At 42.6% G+C, this 20065-nt stretch overlaps 1 protein-coding gene across 4 annotated transcripts in view; it reads right to left on the reverse strand.

The window, feature by feature from the left end:
- Positions 1-8690: 8690 nt before the first annotated feature.
- The window catches only part of pag1 (phosphoprotein membrane anchor with glycosphingolipid microdomains 1), a 113075-nt gene continuing 101700 nt past the window's right edge, over positions 8691-20065 (reverse strand). For all 4 annotated transcript variants that reach the window (XM_078398209.1, XM_078398207.1, XM_078398210.1 and 1 more), the window contains exons 6-7: positions 18744-18794; positions 8691-14173 (exon numbers count right to left, since the gene is read on the reverse strand). In XM_078398209.1, coding sequence (XP_078254335.1) covers positions 13808-14173; positions 18744-18794 — 417 coding nt within the window. In that variant the 3' untranslated portion in view covers positions 8691-13807. The remainder of the gene's footprint in view (positions 14174-18743; positions 18795-20065) is intronic.

Genomic DNA, 20065 nt, shown 5'->3' on the forward strand with positions numbered 1-20065 from the left:
TCAATAACCAACAAACAGTAGCTCATAACAATAGTTTCTTGTGTGCCATCCAGTCAGTGGAAAGATTATACATGATTGCAATCAAACCATCCACAGTGTACAGATACAGGATAAAGGGAATAATGTTTAGTGCAAGATAAAGTCTGATTGAAGATAGTCTGGCAGTTTCCTGAGGTAGATGGTAGGTCTCTGGTTGGTGATAGGATAGCTCTATTGCGGAAAAAAAATACTCTGACTGATGAAGGCCAACGTGCCGAAAGCTTTCTTGACCACCCTATTAACCCACAATGCCACTTTCAAGGATCTATGTACCTGCACTTTTAGATCCCTCTGCTCTACAGTATTCCCCTGGGCACCGCCATTCACTGTTAAGGTCCTGCCCTGGTTTAACTCCAAAAATATAACAACTCACACTTATCTGTATTGAACTCCACTAACCATTCCTCAGCCCACCTGCCGAACTGATCAAGATCCTCCTACAATTTTTGATAACCATCTTTGCTGTCTACAATGCCACCCACTCTAGTGTCATCTGTAAACCTGCTAAGCATGCCTTATACATTCTCATCCAAATTGTTGATATAAATTACAAACAGCAAAGGGCCCAGCACTGAGCCATGAGGCAAACCACTAGTCAGAGGCCTCCAGTCCAGAAAACAACCTTCCACCATCACCCACTGCTTCCTTCCAGAAAGTCAATTCTCTATTCAGTCGGCTAGTTCTCGCTGGTCCCATGCGATCTAACCTTCCAGAGCATCCTACCATGCGGAACCCAATCAAACACCTTGCTGAAATTCATATAGACATCTTTGCCCTCATCAATCTTTTTAGTTACTCCTTAAAGAAAACTCAGTCAGATTCATGAGACGCAATCTCCTACAGTATATACAAACCACACTGACTATCCCTAATCTGTCTCTATCTATCCAAATGCATTTATATCTCAGAATACTCTCCAGTAACTTGACTACCAGAGATGTTGTGCTCACTGGTCTATAGTTCGCAGGCTTTTTCTTACAGCCCTTCCTAAATAGAGACACAATATTAGCCACCCTCCAGTCTTCCGGCACCTCACCTGTATCTCATGATGATCCGTATATTTCAGCCGTATATTTCAGCCACGGCACGCACAATTTCTTCTCTAGCTTCCCAGTGTCCTTGGATATATCTGATCAGGCCCGGGAGATCTATCCACCTTCATATGCCTTAGGATGTTTAGCACCTCCTCGACCATAATACTGACTGTCCTCAAGACACTTCCATTAATTGCCCCAAGTTCTCCAGTCTTCACATCTTTCTCCACACTAAACACAGAGGAGAAATATCCTTTAAGGACTTTGCCCATCTCCATCAGCACCACACAGAGATGACCACTTTGGTTTCTCAGGAGCCTCTCTCTCTCTAGTCACACTCTTTCCCTAAAAGTACTTGTAAAATCTCATTGGTTAAACTTGGTCATAACATTTCCTCCCTCCATGACCATCAACACTGGTGTCCCTTGGGGTGGTACCCAGTCCTCTGCCCCTGGAGCCTGTAGCAGGGAACAGAGCACATGGTTGTGTGGCCAAGGGCAATGGCAACTCGATTTTTAAGTTTGTGGATGATTACTGTTGTTATCCTCCACATCAACAACAGTGAAATGGAGGAGGCAGAAGGAGGCAAGATCGGGAAGGGAGGATGGAGGTAAATTCCGAGGCTGGAAGATGATAAGTGGAGACACAAGAGGCACAAGATACTGGGATGTGATAAGCAAGGAAGTTGGAAAGTAAGGCAATTAAGGAAAAGATTGTGGAAAGATGGGGAACTCGATTTACATCTTGGAATTAATCCTTGTTTATAAAATATTTGGACAGGTACGTGGATAGGATAGGTTTGGATGGATATGGGCCAAGTGCAGGCAGATGGGACTAGTGCATATGGGGCATGTTGGTCAGGATAGGGAGGTTGGGCTGAATGGCCTGTTTCCACATTATATCAGTCTGTAACTCTGAATTAAAATCCTACACAAAACAGCTTTTAAGTAGAAACAAATATCATTGTACTTCCATCAGTGTGAATAAATAGCTTTTAAAATTTAGTGAAGCCCCTTCAGTTAGTCCTCTTATTGTTTAATTAGTGCACAGTTGTTCGAACACCGATAGTCTGGTCTGGATCTTGGACGTATGGGTAATCCAGCAGAAATCCTCAGACCAATTCAATGGCACGTTATTGTCACATGTACTGCGTGCAGTGAAATTCCTTTTTTGCATAGTTTATTTTAAATGTTCCTATACATAGGCACAATCATACTGAAGGACAAGAACTTAAGAACAGTTGATTACACTGAGGCAGTACACAAGAGTCAACACTTTTCCTGCACCATCTTGTACCCTTCAAGTTCAAAATGTTAGAGTCTTAACTTGGCCAAGAGGCCTGTTGTCCTGGCGGTAGCATTGAGTTGTAGTTGCAGTCAGGCAATATTGTTGATGTCCTCCTCCGCTGCCCCATGCCACTACAGGCTGCGTCTCATCTTTGTGCTCGTCTGCTGCTTTACAGAGCCAGAGACCTGGGTTCAATCCCGACTATGGGTGCTGTCCGTACGGAGTTTGCACGTTCTACCCGTGACTGCGTGGGTTTTCTCAGGGAGCTCCGGTTTCTTCCCACACTCCAAAGAGGCGCAGGTTTGTAAGTTAATTGGCTTGGCGCAAAATTGTAAGTTGTCCCTGGTGTGCGTAGGATAGTGTTAGTGCATGGGGATTGCTGGTCGGCCAGGACTCGGTGGGCCGAAGGGCCTGTTTCCGTGCTGCCTCTCTAAACTAAACTCAAATCAAAACCCCGGGGTGCTGCAGGGCTTCCAGTGCCCCACTCCACTGACACCCTGATTGAGACACATCGACCCTCACCACCACGTGCCTCTGGTGCCTCACGCAAGTGATCTCTGAACTTCCAGAGTGTCTCCAAGCGGGAGGGTGGTAAGCCTTCAGCTTGCTCACCTGCACCACCTCCACTGTCCACCATCATCTTGAAGGCCAATCTGAGAGTTCACGATTCAGTTCAAGTTCAAGCTAATTTTGCCTTTTGCTTAGAATGAAAAAGCGACAGAACTATTAAGCGATTGAACATGTTTAAATCTGCTAGTTGGGCATTGAAGATTTGACATGACACTGTTGGAACTGTGCCTGTCTAAAATTATGCCAAAATAAAACCCTGTTTGAAAAGTGGCATATTAATTACCACAGTGACACTCAAACAAACAAAAAAAAAAAGGAAATTTCAGTTCCTTAAAGTTTTTTCATTTCATTTCCATGTTGCAGTATTATCGGGCTGGCACTCTTGAGCAGAACTGTGGTTTTCAGACAGCCAAAGCTATTTTAGGAAAAAGCTTGCTTCATTTATTTCCTTCCTCTCTTCAGTTATCCTTGGTCACATAGCAAAAGTTGCAACAAAGGCAACTGTCCCACGGCCTCTTATCAACTATGTCCAAGAGTGCAAGTTGTAAATGACTCAGTATGGGTTTTTCCCCTTTCTGTGAAGAAAAACACAGAAAGGGCACTGCACTTTATTGTTTCTCCTGAAAATCTGTTTCTGTCTATTGCTCATTTCCTTTGTGGCACTTTGGAAAAGCATTTCCTTATTGCAGAATTACCTGAGGTGACAACCCATCTGCATTATTGGACCTTTTCCAGCTCTATTTTAAATGGAAGGCAGACAAAAAAAAACTGGAGTAACTCAGAGGGTCAGGCAGCATCTCTGGAGAAAAGGGATAGGTGACGATTCGGGTCGAGACCCTTCTTCAGACCGAGAGTCAGGGGAAAGGGAAACGAGAGATATTGACGGCACTTAGGACAAATGAATGGAAGATATGCAGAAAAACAATGACAATCAAGGAAAGATGCAGGTAAAGGTAACAAACATATATAGTTAGTGGCTTCTTCTTCTTACGCCCTTTGCTCCTCTAGGGAGCATGGGCCATTGACAAATGTCCTCCACCTCACTCGGTTGTTGGCGGTTCTTTTGAGATCTCCCCAGTTGAGCCCAGACCCAGACATTTCTGCCTGAACACCTCTTCTCCAGCTGTTCCTGGGCTGACCTCCTTTGGGGTTCCATTTCAGGGCTTGCTGGGTGATGTTTGTGGCAGGTTTTCTGAGGGTGTGTCCAATCCAACTCCATTTTCTCCTTCGAATTTGTAAGTCAATGGGATCCTGGCTTGTTCTTTTCCACAGGTGCACATTGCTTACTTTGTCTCTCCACCAGATGTTTAGTATTTTCCTGAGGCAGGTGCTAATGAATGTTTGCAGCCTGTTTGTTGTGTGTTTTGTTGTTTTCCGTGTCTCTGATCCATGCAGTATTACCTGCTTCACATTTGAGTTAAAGATGCGTATTTTGGTGTTTGAGATATATTTTGAGCTCCAGATCTTCCCGAGCATGTTAGTGGCACAAAGCACAATTTTTTGTCTGAGTATAATCATTTTTTAAAAAGAAAGATCCATCATTACAACCAAATCAGTAATTGATTAGAGTCAATTAGAGTACCATGATTAGTAATTAAGATTCCATAAGTATATTGATCAGTGGTCTTAAAATACATTTATTTTTTCCCAGAAATGCTATGGACTTGACTGAAGCAGCTGCCAGTACAGCAAATGGACATTTCATTTTGTCCCGAGTACTATCAGCTGGATTTGGGTGGTACTGCAGTAAGCTAAAAAATCAACAAAGTCAGAATTGCACAACACTTTGACTACCGTGTCACCACAAAATTTTCATGTTTCCACGCATACCTGCAAAGGTACAAAAGACAGGCAGCTTTTTTGCCATCTACACTTAACCCACGCCTGCATTTGGACGACACCCAACTATGCCTTGCCTATTTAAGTACATCCAAATGTTTCTTAAATATGGTAATTGCATCTGATTCCACCAGCATTCCAGATATCAACCACTTTGTAAAAACTTACCCCTCAGAACTCCTTTAAAACTCCTTCCTCTCACCTTAAAACAACAGTTGCTATTATAAAGTTCCTTCCAATTTATTATGGTTATTCCTGACCGTTAAATGGCAACTTTATTCCGTGGCTGCAAAATGAAATCTACACAGCATTATTTGCCTAAGCAGTAAATATCATACAAAACATTACTCCATTCCAGGTTATACGTATTTAATAGGGTTTAAATGTAATGGTGTACTCAAGGGATGGTATAGACAATAGACAATAGGTGCTGGAGGAGGCCATTCGGCCCTTCGAGCCAGCACCGCCATTCAATGTGATCATGGCTGATCATTCTTAATCAGTACCCCTGATGCGATACTTATTTAGTATTGCATCACTAAATAAATAGGCGGATAAACAGAGAGATAGACAAATAAATAAATGGATAAATAAATGAACAATTAAATATAGCGACAAATAAGTAGAAAGATGGATAAAAAGTCAAGTGTTTAAATGTCATATGCACCAACAGAATGAAATTCTTACATACAGCAGCATAATAGACTGATAAACACAATACACATAAATAATATATATTAAACATATCAATAAATGAATAACTACAATAGGAGTGCAAACAATACCCCAAGTCCTTAGAGCAACCGTAGAAGTTTGTAGTTGAGGTTGGTGTTGCGTAGTGTTCAAGAACTCGATGGTTGTTGGCAAGAAGCTATTCTTGAACCTGGAGGACACACTATATGTGCCGGTGCTGACTCGGTAATAATGAATTAATTGGAAAACTTTCAAATCATCTCCAATGCATCCAAAATTCTTCCTCATATACAAAGCCACATCAAATCCTGTGATTTTAACCGCCAAACCTTTCAATTTATCCCTGAATCCCTGTTTCCCCCGAATCCCTGAAAGCATTAGAAGTTTAGAAGTTTAAAAAACTGAACTCTGACTCCAGTTGGCTTGAACGCACTTACCTCAAGCCTTTAACTGGGCCTTTAACTGACCTCAAGCCTTTAACTCTAAAAGGGGAGGGAAAGGCCGTTAGCTGTTCATTAAACAGGCAGGTCTGTCAAACAAATAAGCTCATGAGGCTATGCACCTCAAATTCAAAGACTTTGAGGAGTTGGAACTCCAGAAACCCAACAATGGGTGGCAAGACAGTGGTATCCAGCAGTGAAGAACCTTTCCTGCACAGTTTATGGTTGAGGGGAACATTATCCTTGACAAGCAAACCAGTTTCCATCCCAGCATTCATCACAACCTCCCCCATCATTTCCCCAATGCACCCCTGCCCAGCCCACGACCCCTTTAAATGGATCAGGAGGACTGTGGTGGTAACTCCCCACCATGTTCTCAAAGACAAAAGGGACGGGCAATATATGCATTGCCTGCAACACCCAGATCCTGGAAAATGAAGGAAAAAATTTCCAATGTTTGAATACATTTCTACGCGACACAATGGGACTTAAAACATTTTTGATGTGCTATAAAGTCGCTTATGTTGAATAGTACAGCTGTGGTTGCTGCTTATACATGAAAAAAAAGAGGGGGGAATAAATACTGGAAAGAATAACATTAACGAGACCATCCATATTACTGTTTCATTAACACATATTCAAATTACAATACATTAATCAGTCAGCTTTACCAGCAAGAAATGTGCACACACAGGAAATTACTTTGCAGGGTGCCAGTTAATTCAAGCTGTCGGTGACTGCTTGCTGTACGTAATTAAGGAGTAGAATTTACCAAATGAGCAGATTTTTAAACAAGGGCGGGCCTTGATATCCAGGGGAAGGAAAAGACACCAGGCAAAATGTTGTGCTCCTGGTCACAGAACTGCACAGGTGGACCTCTTCCATCAGTGGATGGAATCTATTTTTCTTTCCCTTGTAGAGAAAAGGGCATAACCAAGTCCAATTCAGATTCAAATTTAATATATTTGTCACATGGATATCACTTCATCGTACGTTCCTTTTCGAGTCATACATTCGTACAGCATGGAAGTAGGCCGTTCAGTCCAACTTGTCCATGCTGACCAAGAAATCCCATCTAAGCTAATCCCACTTCTCCGCATTTGGCCCATATCTCATTAAACACTTCCCATCCACATGTACCTGTCCAAGTGTCTTTTAAATGTTGTTATTTTACCTGGCTGAACTACCTGCTCTGGCAGATCATTCAGTATACCCACCACCCTCTGTGTGAATAGGTTGCCCCTCAGGTTCCTATTAAATCTTTCCCCTCCCACCCCATCTTAAACCTATGTCCTCCGGTTCCAAATTGTGCACTGCAAATTGTGAAGCTAGAGGATGGAATGTGGTCAGAAGGAGTGGTGAGAAATAGGTGCAAGTCAAGGTGGGGCATAGGGGAGGGGAAAGAAAAGGGAAGTTACTAAAAGTTGGAAAATCAATGTTCATACCATTAGATTGTAAGTTACCCAAGCAAAATATGAGGTGCTGTTCCTCCAGTTTGTGTGCGGCCTCACTCTAGCAATGGAGGAGTTACTCCAACTTTAAGTAACTACGAACCACCTCATCCATCCCCCCTCTCACCTCTATGCCCCACCTGGTTTTACACCTAGAAGGATCCCAACCCGAAATGAAACCTATCCATGTTCTCCAGAGATGTTGCCTGACCCACCGAGTTACTCCAGCACATTGTGTCTTTTGTTGTAAATCAGCACCACCCTTTCTACCTGTGACGCAACTTTCACAAAACAAAATCTCTGAATGATATGCTATTATATTTTAGGCGTGAGATTTGAGACTTGGCCAAACTCTTGAGAATTTAAAAAAATAAACTGCTGGAGGAACTCACCAGATTGAATTGTATCTACGGAGAGAAATTATGTTTTGGGTCAAGACCTAGCGTTGGACTGAAAGTGGAAGTAAACTGGTATAGAGAGGGGAAGAGGCTAGATAGGGGTTGGTTGACAGAACCAGGTGGTGGGAGGAGAGAGCGATGGTGGAGACAGAGGTGGATGACCAGGGACACAAAGGCTACAAGTACTGGAATCTGGCAAGTACTCTTTGCGCCCTGCTTATCACTTTCTTGTTCCCTCCCTCTCCCTCCACCTCATGATCTCAACAGCCCCCCACCCCTAACACTCACCTCCCCACCTTCTTTCTCCCCCCCCCTCCCTTTTCTGTTTCCATGTGCCTGTCTCCCAACTCCACCCCTCTCTCTCTCCCCCCCTCACTTAGCTCCTCCTGCCCATCATTTGTCACCCCTCCATGGGCTTCCTTCATCTGCCGGCTGCTCTCACTCCTCCCCCTCCTTTTTTATACCGGCAATCTTTCCTTTCCACTCTCAGCCCTGATGCAGGGTCTCGACCCGAAACATCACCAATTCCTTTACCTTCACAGAAGCTGCTTAACCCACTGAGGTCTTCCTACCTTTTTTTTTGCTCCAGATTACAGCATCTAGAGTCTTGAATCTCCCAAATGTTTAGAGTTTACTGTTTGGCTTAAAATTAGCACTTTTGCTGGATAACTATAGTTTGTATAAGAAAATAACTGCAGATGCTGGTACAAATCGATTTATTCACAAAATGCTGGAGTAACTCAGCAGATCAGGCAGCATCTCAGGCAGATGCTGCCTGACCTGCTGAGTTACTCCAGCATTTTGTGAATAAAAATAACTATAGTTTGTGGCAGTTTACTTTATTTACAGTATAGTAATGAAACATTGAAGTTATTTCAATAAAAATACCAAGTTAAAAATGAAAATGATTAATGTGCAATACAAAATCTAATATGAACAGATGGAATATTTATTTTATAATGGCAGTTATCCATAAATTTGCACAAAATTTCAATTCATACAGATGTTTTAATCCGTCACCAAGCACAAGACAATCTAAGGTTATAAATATCAAGCGAGAGGTAAATAAGAAAATAGATCCAAATAATAGGCTTTAATTAATTGTGGAATTCATACACTGAACAAAACTTGGTCCTAGCACTAGTCATGTGACAAGAATGAAAATAAGACAATTAGACCGACAACAACAAGTCCAAACCCAAGAGGTGATGTGGAAAAGCCATCACTTCTTGGCAGCAATTTCTTCTTCAGATTTAAAGAAACGATCTGATTAATCCCAAAATCAGATGGTAAAATGGGTCAAATTACCCTAAACTAGATGTTTGAAGAGCTGTATGATTTAGAGTAGTGCCCAAAATATTCAACGTTGTCATTACAGATGTACCTTTTTATTTTTTGACACCTAGATGTAAACCACTCTGAAATCAATTTAGTAGGGCATCATTGCAATGAAAACAACAAACCTCTTCTCTGGCTCAGAAATAAAACTATAAAATGCTTTTTCATCAAAGTAACATCTTATCAAATACACAAATTTGTTAAACCTCTAAAGTAAAATACAGATTTCATAAAAAATAATAGAAATTTATTCATTAATCTTAAGTAAAACTTAATGTATATATATCTTGTAATTTAAGTACAAAAGATTTATTTAAAAGTGAATACAAAAGTTACTGAACTTTATGTAATATGTACCATATTTTGTAACACAGAGGATCTTTGATGCTACAGTTAAAACCAAGTGTGATTAGTAAATAAACTCAAGTAATGCGGATATTTATTATAAAATTCCTTTGGAGTTGGAAGTGCAGCATTTGTTTAAGTTTCATTTCATTTTATCACATTACTTTTGAATCCTTTTTCCTACATGTCAAATCATTTAATAAAAAGCAACTGGATAGGGTGCTATAGAAATCTGCAGATGTATGATGTGAATTTCAATATCAGTTGTAAAGGATTTTGCTAAAACTTACAGATCAAGTCTACAAGTGGTACCCACATTTAAGATACATCTTATAATAGTATTTCATCAAAAAGGTGACTAAATGTATTACCAATGCCAATTTGTTAAATTTTTTTTTAAAACGAGGCATATTTAAACTGAAAGATCATGTATATATGGCAAAACATTGTGGCCTGTGCTTTTCTGTGGATCCATTTGCTCCGGATGAAATGGAGCCACCAAATGAAAATGAACTATTGCAAGAAAAAATCATTGTTATGCTAATTCCACAAAGGAACAGGAAGCATGCCAACTTTGGTGTGCAGACATCAGCTTTTTGAGAACATGAATTACTCAACATTGTCTCAGCACCACATTCATATAGATTACCCTCCCCCTCCCAAAAAAATACAATATGGTAACCTATAATTGAGCAGCTTTTGGATGCCTGAATTTCCATATAATCAATTTACTGAAGGCATTTAAAGTATTAGAACTGGCAAGTGACTAAATGTAATTATTCCACTTATTGTTACAATCATAAATATGGTTGAACGAGACCATTTGAATCCATCAACCCAGAGTGATCCTGATAGTCATGCATTGCAGATATCATTGTTTTCTTTGCTTTTGGTTTTTCATGGTTTTGTTTGTGTAGTTTAAAATAATACTTTGTAATAATAATTTTCTATATTTTAGCCAAAGAAACATAATTGCCCTTGTCATTGGTTAAAATTTCTATTTATTGCCTGGCCTTGATTGGACATGGCAACTGTGAAGTCTACAACATATCTAGGTATTTTCAGCTTTACCCTTTCCTACTTTGACACTGTGTACAGCGGATAATTTTCTTATGATGTCAGGACTTTTCAACAATACCACATTAAATTTTTAGCGCAGCGGTAGAGTTGCTGCTTTACAGCGAATGCAGCGCCGGAGACTCAGGTTCGATCCTGACTACGGGTGCTGCACTGTAAGGAGTTTGTACGTTCTCCCCGTGACCTGCGTGGGTTTTCTCCGAGATCTTCGGTTTCCTCCCACACTCCAAAGACGTACAGGTATGTAGGTTAATTGGCTGGGTAAATGTAAATGTAAAAATTGTCCCTAGTGGGTGTAGGATAGTGTTAATGTACGGGGATCACTGGGCGGCACGGACTTGGAGGGCCGAAAAGGCCTGTTTCCGGCTGTATATATATGATATGATATGATATGAATGTGAAGAGGGCAGGAGTTGTAATAAATCCATTGTGATCTAGTACCCTAAACTACAGAAGAGTATAGTTCACAGTCAAAAAGACAGCATTATCTGTTCAGGATTGAGAGGGGGCATTGAATATGTTTAACTTGTTTCCATGTCTAGGAAAACAAATCCCTTATTCAACAGGCTATTTACTTGAAAAACCCACGAGGAACTGTGTTCTGCCTAGCTTGAGAGGAACACAATCTGATTTAAAGTGCTTGCCAGTGGATCAAGCTTGATTGTACATTCACCTCTAAAAGCATTGCAGTCATAACTGACCAATCTGTGTTTTGAACACCTGCAGGAGTGACCAGTTTCAGAAGCTGATATGTGGGAGAACAGTTACTTACATATCTCCACTAAAATATCACGGGAACAAACTTGTCTACGGATTAGCAATTCAAAGCCTAAATCAAAGCTTTAAATTATTAGACAGTTTGATTTTTGGTACATAACTATAGAAATTCCACAGTGATATAGAAGAGTAATGTGCTTCCCAGTCATTGCAAATGTTCAGTGCTTAATAAACGTCACCCAGTGAATTTGTGCTTTTCCATAACTTAAGAAGTGCAGTTAGGATTAATTTCTGGTGCATTGGGTTAAATTAGACTCTCGATCAGAGGTTAACATTCCAATTCTTCACACATTTTGACAGCCATCTTTTAAAAACAAGTTTTACACTCAAAGCAAGACAGGTTGTTTACCTGTTAGAGTAACAGCAAGGGTCATTTAGTGCGGTTCCTTGCCAACATCCTTGCCAACCGCAGTTTTGTACTCAAGACCAGCGACGGACAATCTAGCCGACTGCGACGCCTAAGAAACAGAGTCCCCCAACGCTCGATAATGGCCCCCATGCTCTTCAACCTCTATATCAGCGATCTCGCGCCAGTATGGATACGCAGATGACTTGGCCCTACTGCACTCGGACAGGAGTTGGTCAAATGTGGAGGATGTGCTCTCGGCGGATATGGAATTTGTCACGGGCTACCTTAAGACCTGGAGACTGAAACTGAGTATGGCAAAAACCACCACAACAGCCTTTCACCTGAACAACAAGGAAGCTCAATGCCAGCTAACCGTCACCCTCAATGGGTCACCCCTACCCTACAACCCATTTCCTACATACCTCGGGGTGAAACTAGATCGGCAGCTGACCTACAAGCAACACCTTGAAGCTCTCCGTGCTAAAGTCTTGGCACGGAACCTCCTGCGATGCTTGGCCGGATCGTCATGGGGCGCCAGGACATCTACTCTTCGAACCAGTGCTCTTGCACTCGTGTACAGCGCCGCTGAGTACGACGCCCCAGCATGGTGCCGCAGCGCGCATACCAGCAAGCTAGACGCTACCCTCAACGACACCATGCGGATCATCACTGGCTGCCTACGCCCTACTCCGACGGATCTCCTGCCGGTGCTCGCAGGTATCGCACTCGCCAAGCTTCGCAGAGAGTTCTTCATTCATAGGTTGGTGTGCAAGGCCCCATCGGACGCTAAACATCCTTTGCACCACCTCGCCCAGGATTCACAGCAACTGGGATCTCAACGCCTGTCATCTCGTCACCCTTTCTCCCGTCATGCAGCGACCCTCTGTGGCTCCGGTTTCAACATACTAGGAGCATGGAGAACCAGCTGGGAACAGACTTCGCGACCTCCTTAATTCACTGTTGCACCAAACACCACAGCCCCACCCGGCTCGGACATGCCCTGCAAAGAGTGGGTCGCCCTGAACCGGCTCCGCACAGGGGTCAGCCGGTTCAATGCCAACGTGCGTCGTTGGGGGTTGCGTGCATGAGCAGCCTGCGTGTGTGGAGCAGACCAGCAAACAGTGCAACACGGCATTTTCGACTGCACTGTCCTCCGTCCCCCTGGTGGAGGGGTAGACCTCACGGCCCTTGACAACAGCACATTGCGCTGGCTACACTGCCTGGAGGGCGTTACATAACTCCTGCTGCCTCCAAACGCAAGAAGCAGCAGCAAGATATAGGTACAGTAGGAGAAAGGTAATGAAATTATAGTTTGTAAAATACTTCAGTAGTGTGAAGCTTAAAGGAAAAACTCAAGAGGAATACAATGGCTGTGAGGTGCCTGCAGACAATCTACCCTCCTTTGCCTTGGGGTTATACCAGGCAGCAGCTGCTGCTAATCCCTGCCAAATCTCAGTGTTGTGCTTGCTTCTGCCTTAAAGGGGAAAAAAAATATTTGTGTTCTTGCCACAGAGATGGGCAGATGGGAACAGATGTTTGCCTGCCTTGCAGACTTTTGAGATCCAGACGTTCATAGACTGCTTTCGCGTAGTTTTATTTTTAAAAGACCTTCTAGCAACTTCTAACCTGCAGTTGTCTCCACATGCCTCTTGCATAAAGAAAGCATCTCCAACCAGAAATATTCTTCACCAGATTTCTTTGACCTTTCAGGGCCCCTCCAATCATTGCAGCATGCACTAGTGCCAACACCATTGCAAACTTTTACAAACAGAATTTTTGATCCACGGTGCTAATTTAACACCACATAAATGTAGTAAAGCAATTGCTAGCCCTCCATCTTTAAGAAATGAAAATGTTGTCTTTACTCTCCCACAGTGTATGTAAATGATAGGTGTACTGTTTGCAGCTTAAACTCCAGTCTAAACTCCATTATTTTTGCTTGCAAATCAGCTACCATGAAATAAATCTTGCTAATTTTCTACTCATAAACTCAAAAATGATTTTGCAGTCTCAAAAGCCCTTTTCAATAATGCACAAGAGTAAATGTCACAAAATATTTCCTCCTTGCCTTCTATTTACAAGGTACCTAGCTGAAGAAATGTCGAGCAACAAATGATTTTACAGTAGAAGCCCAAGTTGCGCCTCAGCAGATATTCAGGAGATGTCGCAGTCAAACACCAGGATCAGCATGTACTATTTCTGATCCACCACGAATGTTTTCATAATCATTCTCTCCTAGGCCGGTGGACTGCTCGCCAGTCGATTCAGCTTTCTGTTCTGGAGGAACCTCCCTCAGAGCTCTGATGGCTTCATATCCTGGGTCAACATCATCTCCTCCCACCAGTGCAGATTCATTCTGGTGTGGGACTGCAGGTACTCCTTCATAGTCACTAACAGATGCATAAAGATGGTTAGGCGTACTTGGAAATCTTCCAGGGGTTACTTCATCAATGCAGGCATAACCAGCTTCCTGCTCGGTATCTGCTCGAAACCATGGCTGTACTGATTTACTCACAGTGGAGTACATGGCTGCCATCTGGGGAGAAATAATTATCCATGTTAAAATTCCAGATGGGCAAAAGGAAGAACAGCCAAATGATTTGCCCCAACTAAGTTGAAGAATACACTCTTCACTCTGACATTAATTGATTAATGACATATTTCAAAGTATAACACACAGCATTCATCCACTTTGTTTGTGCCAATATAACAGTTGAGCATCATCTATTGTGGAAGGAGGGTCTCAACCCGAAACGTCACTCATCCCTTCTATCCAGAGATGCTGCCTGTCCCGCAGAGTTTCTCCAGCATTTTGTGTCTTTCTTCAGTGTAAACCAGCATCTGCAGTTCACTCCAAAACACCTATTGTGGCTGCCAGCTCAACTACTTTACAGCAATGAGAGAAAGAAATTGGCTTGGGTGTGAAGTATAAATAGCGTTTTTTGACAACATTCAAATGACTTAGCTCAGCAGCATGTGGGAAGAATATTAATACAAGTTACTCAAAACATTTTTCTATAAATTTCAAGTTATGAATATTGCGTTTCGTAGGGTATAGATGATGTGGCAGTGTGAGCTTCAACGTACAATTAAAACAGATGCTCATAAAGCCCAAGGAAGGACGGCACAGTTATTAAAATTGTGAAATAGGTTATGTGAAAGATGAAAAGGTAATAGAGGATCATTTGCATTTCACAGGAAAGTGCTGTCTTGTAAAGCAAATTGGTGCTATCAAGACTATTTCTCTGAGCAAGTTCTAAGGCGGCACGGTAGCGCAGCGGTAGAGTTGCTGCTTTACAGCGAATGCAGCGCCGGAGACTCAGGTTCGATCCTGACTACGGGTGCTGCACTGTAAGGAGTTTGTACGTTCTCCCCGTGACCTGCGTGGGTTTTCTCCGAGATCTTCGGTTTCCTCCCACACTCCAAAGACGTACAGGTATGTAGGTTAATTGGCTGGGTAAAATGTAAAAATTGTCCCTAGTGGGTGTAGGATAGTGTTAATGTACGGGGATCGCTGGGCGGCACGGACTTGGTGGGCCGAAAAGGCCTGTTTCCGGCTGTATATATATGATATGATAAGTCCATAGAACAGAGTACCAGATGAGATGAGGGATAAGTAGTATTGGTAAATACAAATATAAACCAGATACTATGTTACATTTTGGAATAAAGCGAATGATAATTTGGGAAATGATGTAGTTAAGTGCAATGTGTGTATTCCTGTCAGTGTTCATGCAGAATAATGTGGCTGCTGAGATAGGCAGGACAGAGTCATCTTAAGGTGTTACACTGAAATGGAAACTTAGAATCACAGTTAGCGCCAAAGTGTCCAAGTATACAAAGTCATGACCGCATTAACTTTAGCGTGGACACAAAATGCTGGAGTAACTCAGCGGGTCAGGCAGCATCTCTGGAGAGAAGGAATGGGTGACGTTTCGGGTCAAGACCCTTCTTCAGAAACCGAAACGTCACCCATTCCTTCTCTCCAGAGATGCTGCCTGACCCGCTGAGTTACTCCAGCATTTTGTGTGTACCTTCGATTTAAACCAGCATCTGCAGTTTTCTTTCCTCCACATTAACTTTGATCTCACAGCTCATCCAAATGGAAAATAAATCTAATTTTTAGTATTCCATAAGTAATTTCCAGCACATTTGTCAGCACGTTATTTAGAGTCATGCAGCGTGGAAACGTGCCCTTCGGCCAACTTGCCCACACCGACCAACATGCCCCATCTACACATGTCCCACCTGCCCGTGCTAGGCCATGTCCTTCTAAACATCCTATCCATGTACCTGTCCAAATGTTTTTAAACATTACCTGCCTCAACTACTTCCTCTGGCAGCTTGTTCCATATACCCACCACCCTTTGTGTAAAAAAAGTTGCCCCTCAGGCCCCTATCAAATCTTTCCCCCCTTCACGTTAAACCCACGTCCTCTGGTTCTTGATTTCCCTACTCATCCCCCTGTGCTCCAAGGAATAAAGTCCTAGCAAGGTCCCACATAGGAGATTAGTGGGCAAAATTAGGGCACATGGTATTGCGGGTAGGGTACTGACATGGATAGAAAATTGGTTGACAGACAGAAAGCAAAGAGTGGGGATAAATGGGTCCCTTTCGGAATGGCAGGCAATGACCAGTGGGGTACCGCAAGGTTCGGTGCTGGGACCCCAGCTATTTACGATATACATTAATGACTTAGACGAAGGGATTAAAAGTACCATTAGCAAATTTGCAGATGATACTAAGCTGGGGGGTAGTGTGAATTGTGAGGAAGATGCAATAAGGCTGCAGGGCGACTTGGACAGGTTGTGTGAGTGGGCGGATACATGGCAGATGCAGTTTAATGTAGATAAGTGTGAGGTTATTCACTTTGGAAGTAAGAATAGAAAGGCAGATTATTATCTGAATGGTGTCAAGTTAGGAGGAGGGGGAGTTCAACGAGATCTGGGTGTCCTAGTGCATCAGTCAATGAAAGGAAGCATGCAGGTACAGCAGGCAGTGAAGAAAGCCAATGGAATGTTGGCCTTCGTAACAAGAGGAGTTGAGTATAGGAGCAAAGAGGTCCTTCTACAGTTGTACCGGGCCCTGGTGAGACCGCACCTGGAGTACTGTGTGCAGTTTTGGTCCCAAATTTGATGAAGGATATTCTTGCTATGGAGGGCGTGCAGCGTAGGTTCACTAGGTTAATTCCCGGAATGGCGGGACTGTCGTATGTTGAAAGGCTGGAGCGATTGGGCTTGTATACACTGGAATTTAGAAGGATGAGGGGGGATCTTATTGAAACATATAAGATAATTAGGGGATTGGACACATTCGAGGCAGGAAACATGTTCCCAATGTTGGGGGAGTCCAGAACAAGGGGCCACAGTTTAAGAATAAGGGGTAGGCCATTTAGAACGGAGATGAGGAAGAACTTTTTCAGTCAGAGAGTGGTGAAGGTGTGGAATTCTCTGCCTCAGAAGGCAGTGGGGGCCAGTTCGTTGGATGCTTTCAAGAGAGAGCTGGATAGAGCTCTTAAGGATAGCGGAGTGAGGGGGTATGGGGAGAAGGCAGGAACGGGGTACTGATTGAGAGTGATCGGCCATGATCGCATTGAATGGCGGTGCTGGCTCGAAGGGCTGAATGGCCTACTCCTGCACCTATTGTCTATTGTCTATTGTCTATAGCTCAGGCTCTAAAGTCCTGGCACATTCCTCACAAATCTTCTCTGTGCCCTGAGATACTGTGCCCTTTTCAGCTGAACAACATCTGTCCTATAATTTAGGGTGACCAAAACTGAACACAATACTCCAAATGTGGTCTCACCATTGTCTTGTACAACTGTGACATAAAACCCCAATTTCTATACTTAATACTCTGACTGATGAAGGCCAATGTGCCAAAACCCTTCTTGACCACACTATCTTCCTGTGACGCCACTTTCAAGGAACTATGTACCTGCACGCCTAGATCTCTTTGCTCTACACCACTCTCCAAAGCACTGCCATTCAGAGTAGGTCCTGCCCTGGTTAGACTTCACAAATGCAACACCTTACGTGACTTCTCCGTATTAAACTCCCTTAATCATTGACCATGGGGGCACGGTGGCGCAGCAGTAGAGTTGCTGCCTTACAGCGCCGGAGACCCGGGTTCGATCCTGACTACGGGCGCCGTCTGTACGGAGTTTGTACGTTCTCCCAGTGACCGCATGGGTTTTCTCCGAGATCTTTGGTTTCCTCCCACACTCCAAAGACGTACAGGCATGTAGGTTAATTGGCTTGGTGTATGTGTAAATTGTCCCTAGTGTGTGTAAGATAGTGTTAATGTGCGGGGATCGCTGGTCGGCGCAGACTCGATGGGCTGAAGAGCCTGTTTCCGCGCTGTATCGCTAAACCAAACCATTCCTCAGCTCACCTGCCCAACCGATCAAGATCCTGCTGCAATTTTTGACAACCATCTTTGCTATCTACAATACTGCCCACTCTAGTGTCATCTGCAAATATACTAACTATGCCTTGTAAGTTCTTATCCAAATCATTGACAAAGATGACAATCGGTAATGGGCCCAGCACAGAATTCTGAGGCGCCCCACTAATCACAGCCTGCCCTCCGAAAAACAACCTTCCAACATCACCCTCCGATTTGATGAAGCCAATTTTTTATCCAGTCGGCTAGCTCTTCTTTGATCCCACACAATCTAACCTTCCAGAACAGCCTACCCTGCAGTCAAATGCCTTGAGAAAATCCACAGTTTACAGCTCTGCCTTTATCAACCTTTTTGGTTACATCTTCAAAAAACAGATTTGTGGGACAGTCTCCCATACAAAAACGTGCTGACTATCCCTAATCAGCCCTTGTATATATATATATATATATATATATATATATATATATATATATAAATGCATGAATAGCTTATCCCTCAGAATACTCTCTAGTAACTTTCTGACCACAGATGTCAGAATCACTAGCCTACAGTTAGTTCACAGGGTTTTCTTTGCAGCCCTTCTTAAATAGACACACAACATTTGCAATCCCCCTGTCTTCCAGCACCTCGTCTTTATTTAAGGATGACTTTGTTTAAATTTAAGATGTAGACTGCACAAAATCAATGGAACACCACCCACTTCAGCTTGTGTCAGTGATGAATCCTCATCTTGGAATTTGCCGTTTTGTGCCTGAAAACACACAAGATACCAATTATTATATAAATAAAGTTGAATATTAAATGTTATATTCTGTTCAATTTACAATAATTGGATGGCAGAAACTGACTTCAGTGTTGAAGTTTGGTTTTGGCATCTTGTTGACCTTTGCCAATACATGAGTGAACAATATGATAGAACATACAGAAGAAAATTCAACCTTTTCAGGAAGAGAATATATACAATATATTTTTAACCCGGTACTTGAGAATTAAACAAGCAAAGATTATAATGATCAATTTGAGTTTGATTTGCCCAATAAATACAAAGGAAATGCAATCGCACAATTAACAGTTGAACTTGTCTTTGTATAACAGGATATCTCAATGACTTTCAATCACACCCTCATGACTGGAAGATAAACAATAAGTGAGGATCTCATTAGTTTAAAACGCAAACTGCCACAGGAAAATTTAAGTGTGTCAAATTGAAGACTTTTTTCTCTTAGTCTCATGGCTTCTCATAACACAATACTTTCTTTGAGTTATTTCACCTGTACTTTAATTCACCCTCACTGATTCAACAACTTGTTCAGGAACCCATTCGGAAGAAGGTTCTCGACCCAAAACATCACCCACCCCCTCTCTCCAGAGATGCTGCCTGTCCCGCTGAGTTACTCCAACTTTTTGTGTCCACCTTCTCTCCAGAGATGCTGCCTGTCCCGCTGAGTTACTCCAGCATTTTGTGGCCACTCAGGAAAAATGAGGGGGAAAAAAAGCGGTGTTTTTTAAATTGTTAGATATTGAAGTTGCTAGTCTTCAGAGGGACCTATTCTCATTTCACAGAAATGCTAGTGCGGCATGCAACTAGCAAGGTGAACAGAATTTGGTTTTTACTGCAGGGAGATTTAAATACAAGAGCAAATGCATCTCATGGCAATTATACAGGACCTTGTAAAACCCCACATAGAATGGTGTGTATTCACCTGATTATCCCTAAACAATGAATACACACACATGCACACACACACACACCAAACATTTTGTTGTTTATTATGATTTTTACCAAGCACTATGTTTGCATATCTGTTGTGACGCCGCAGGTAAGAATTTTGTTGTTCCGTTTCAGGATATATGACAAAAAAACACTCGACTTTATCTCAAAAAGACATGCGGCCGGTTTAGAATCATGATTTCAGAGCTTCGGAAGTGTGCCTTTCATCCCATCTATTCCCTTCATGCACCACTAAGATCAGCCTTCTGCCTATGCATTCCAAGGAAAAGCCCTGGCCTGCTCAACTTCTC

Source organism: Rhinoraja longicauda, chromosome 4 (assembly GCF_053455715.1).
Source record: "Rhinoraja longicauda isolate Sanriku21f chromosome 4, sRhiLon1.1, whole genome shotgun sequence".
NCBI classification, from domain to species: domain Eukaryota; kingdom Metazoa; phylum Chordata; class Chondrichthyes; order Rajiformes; family Arhynchobatidae; genus Rhinoraja; species Rhinoraja longicauda.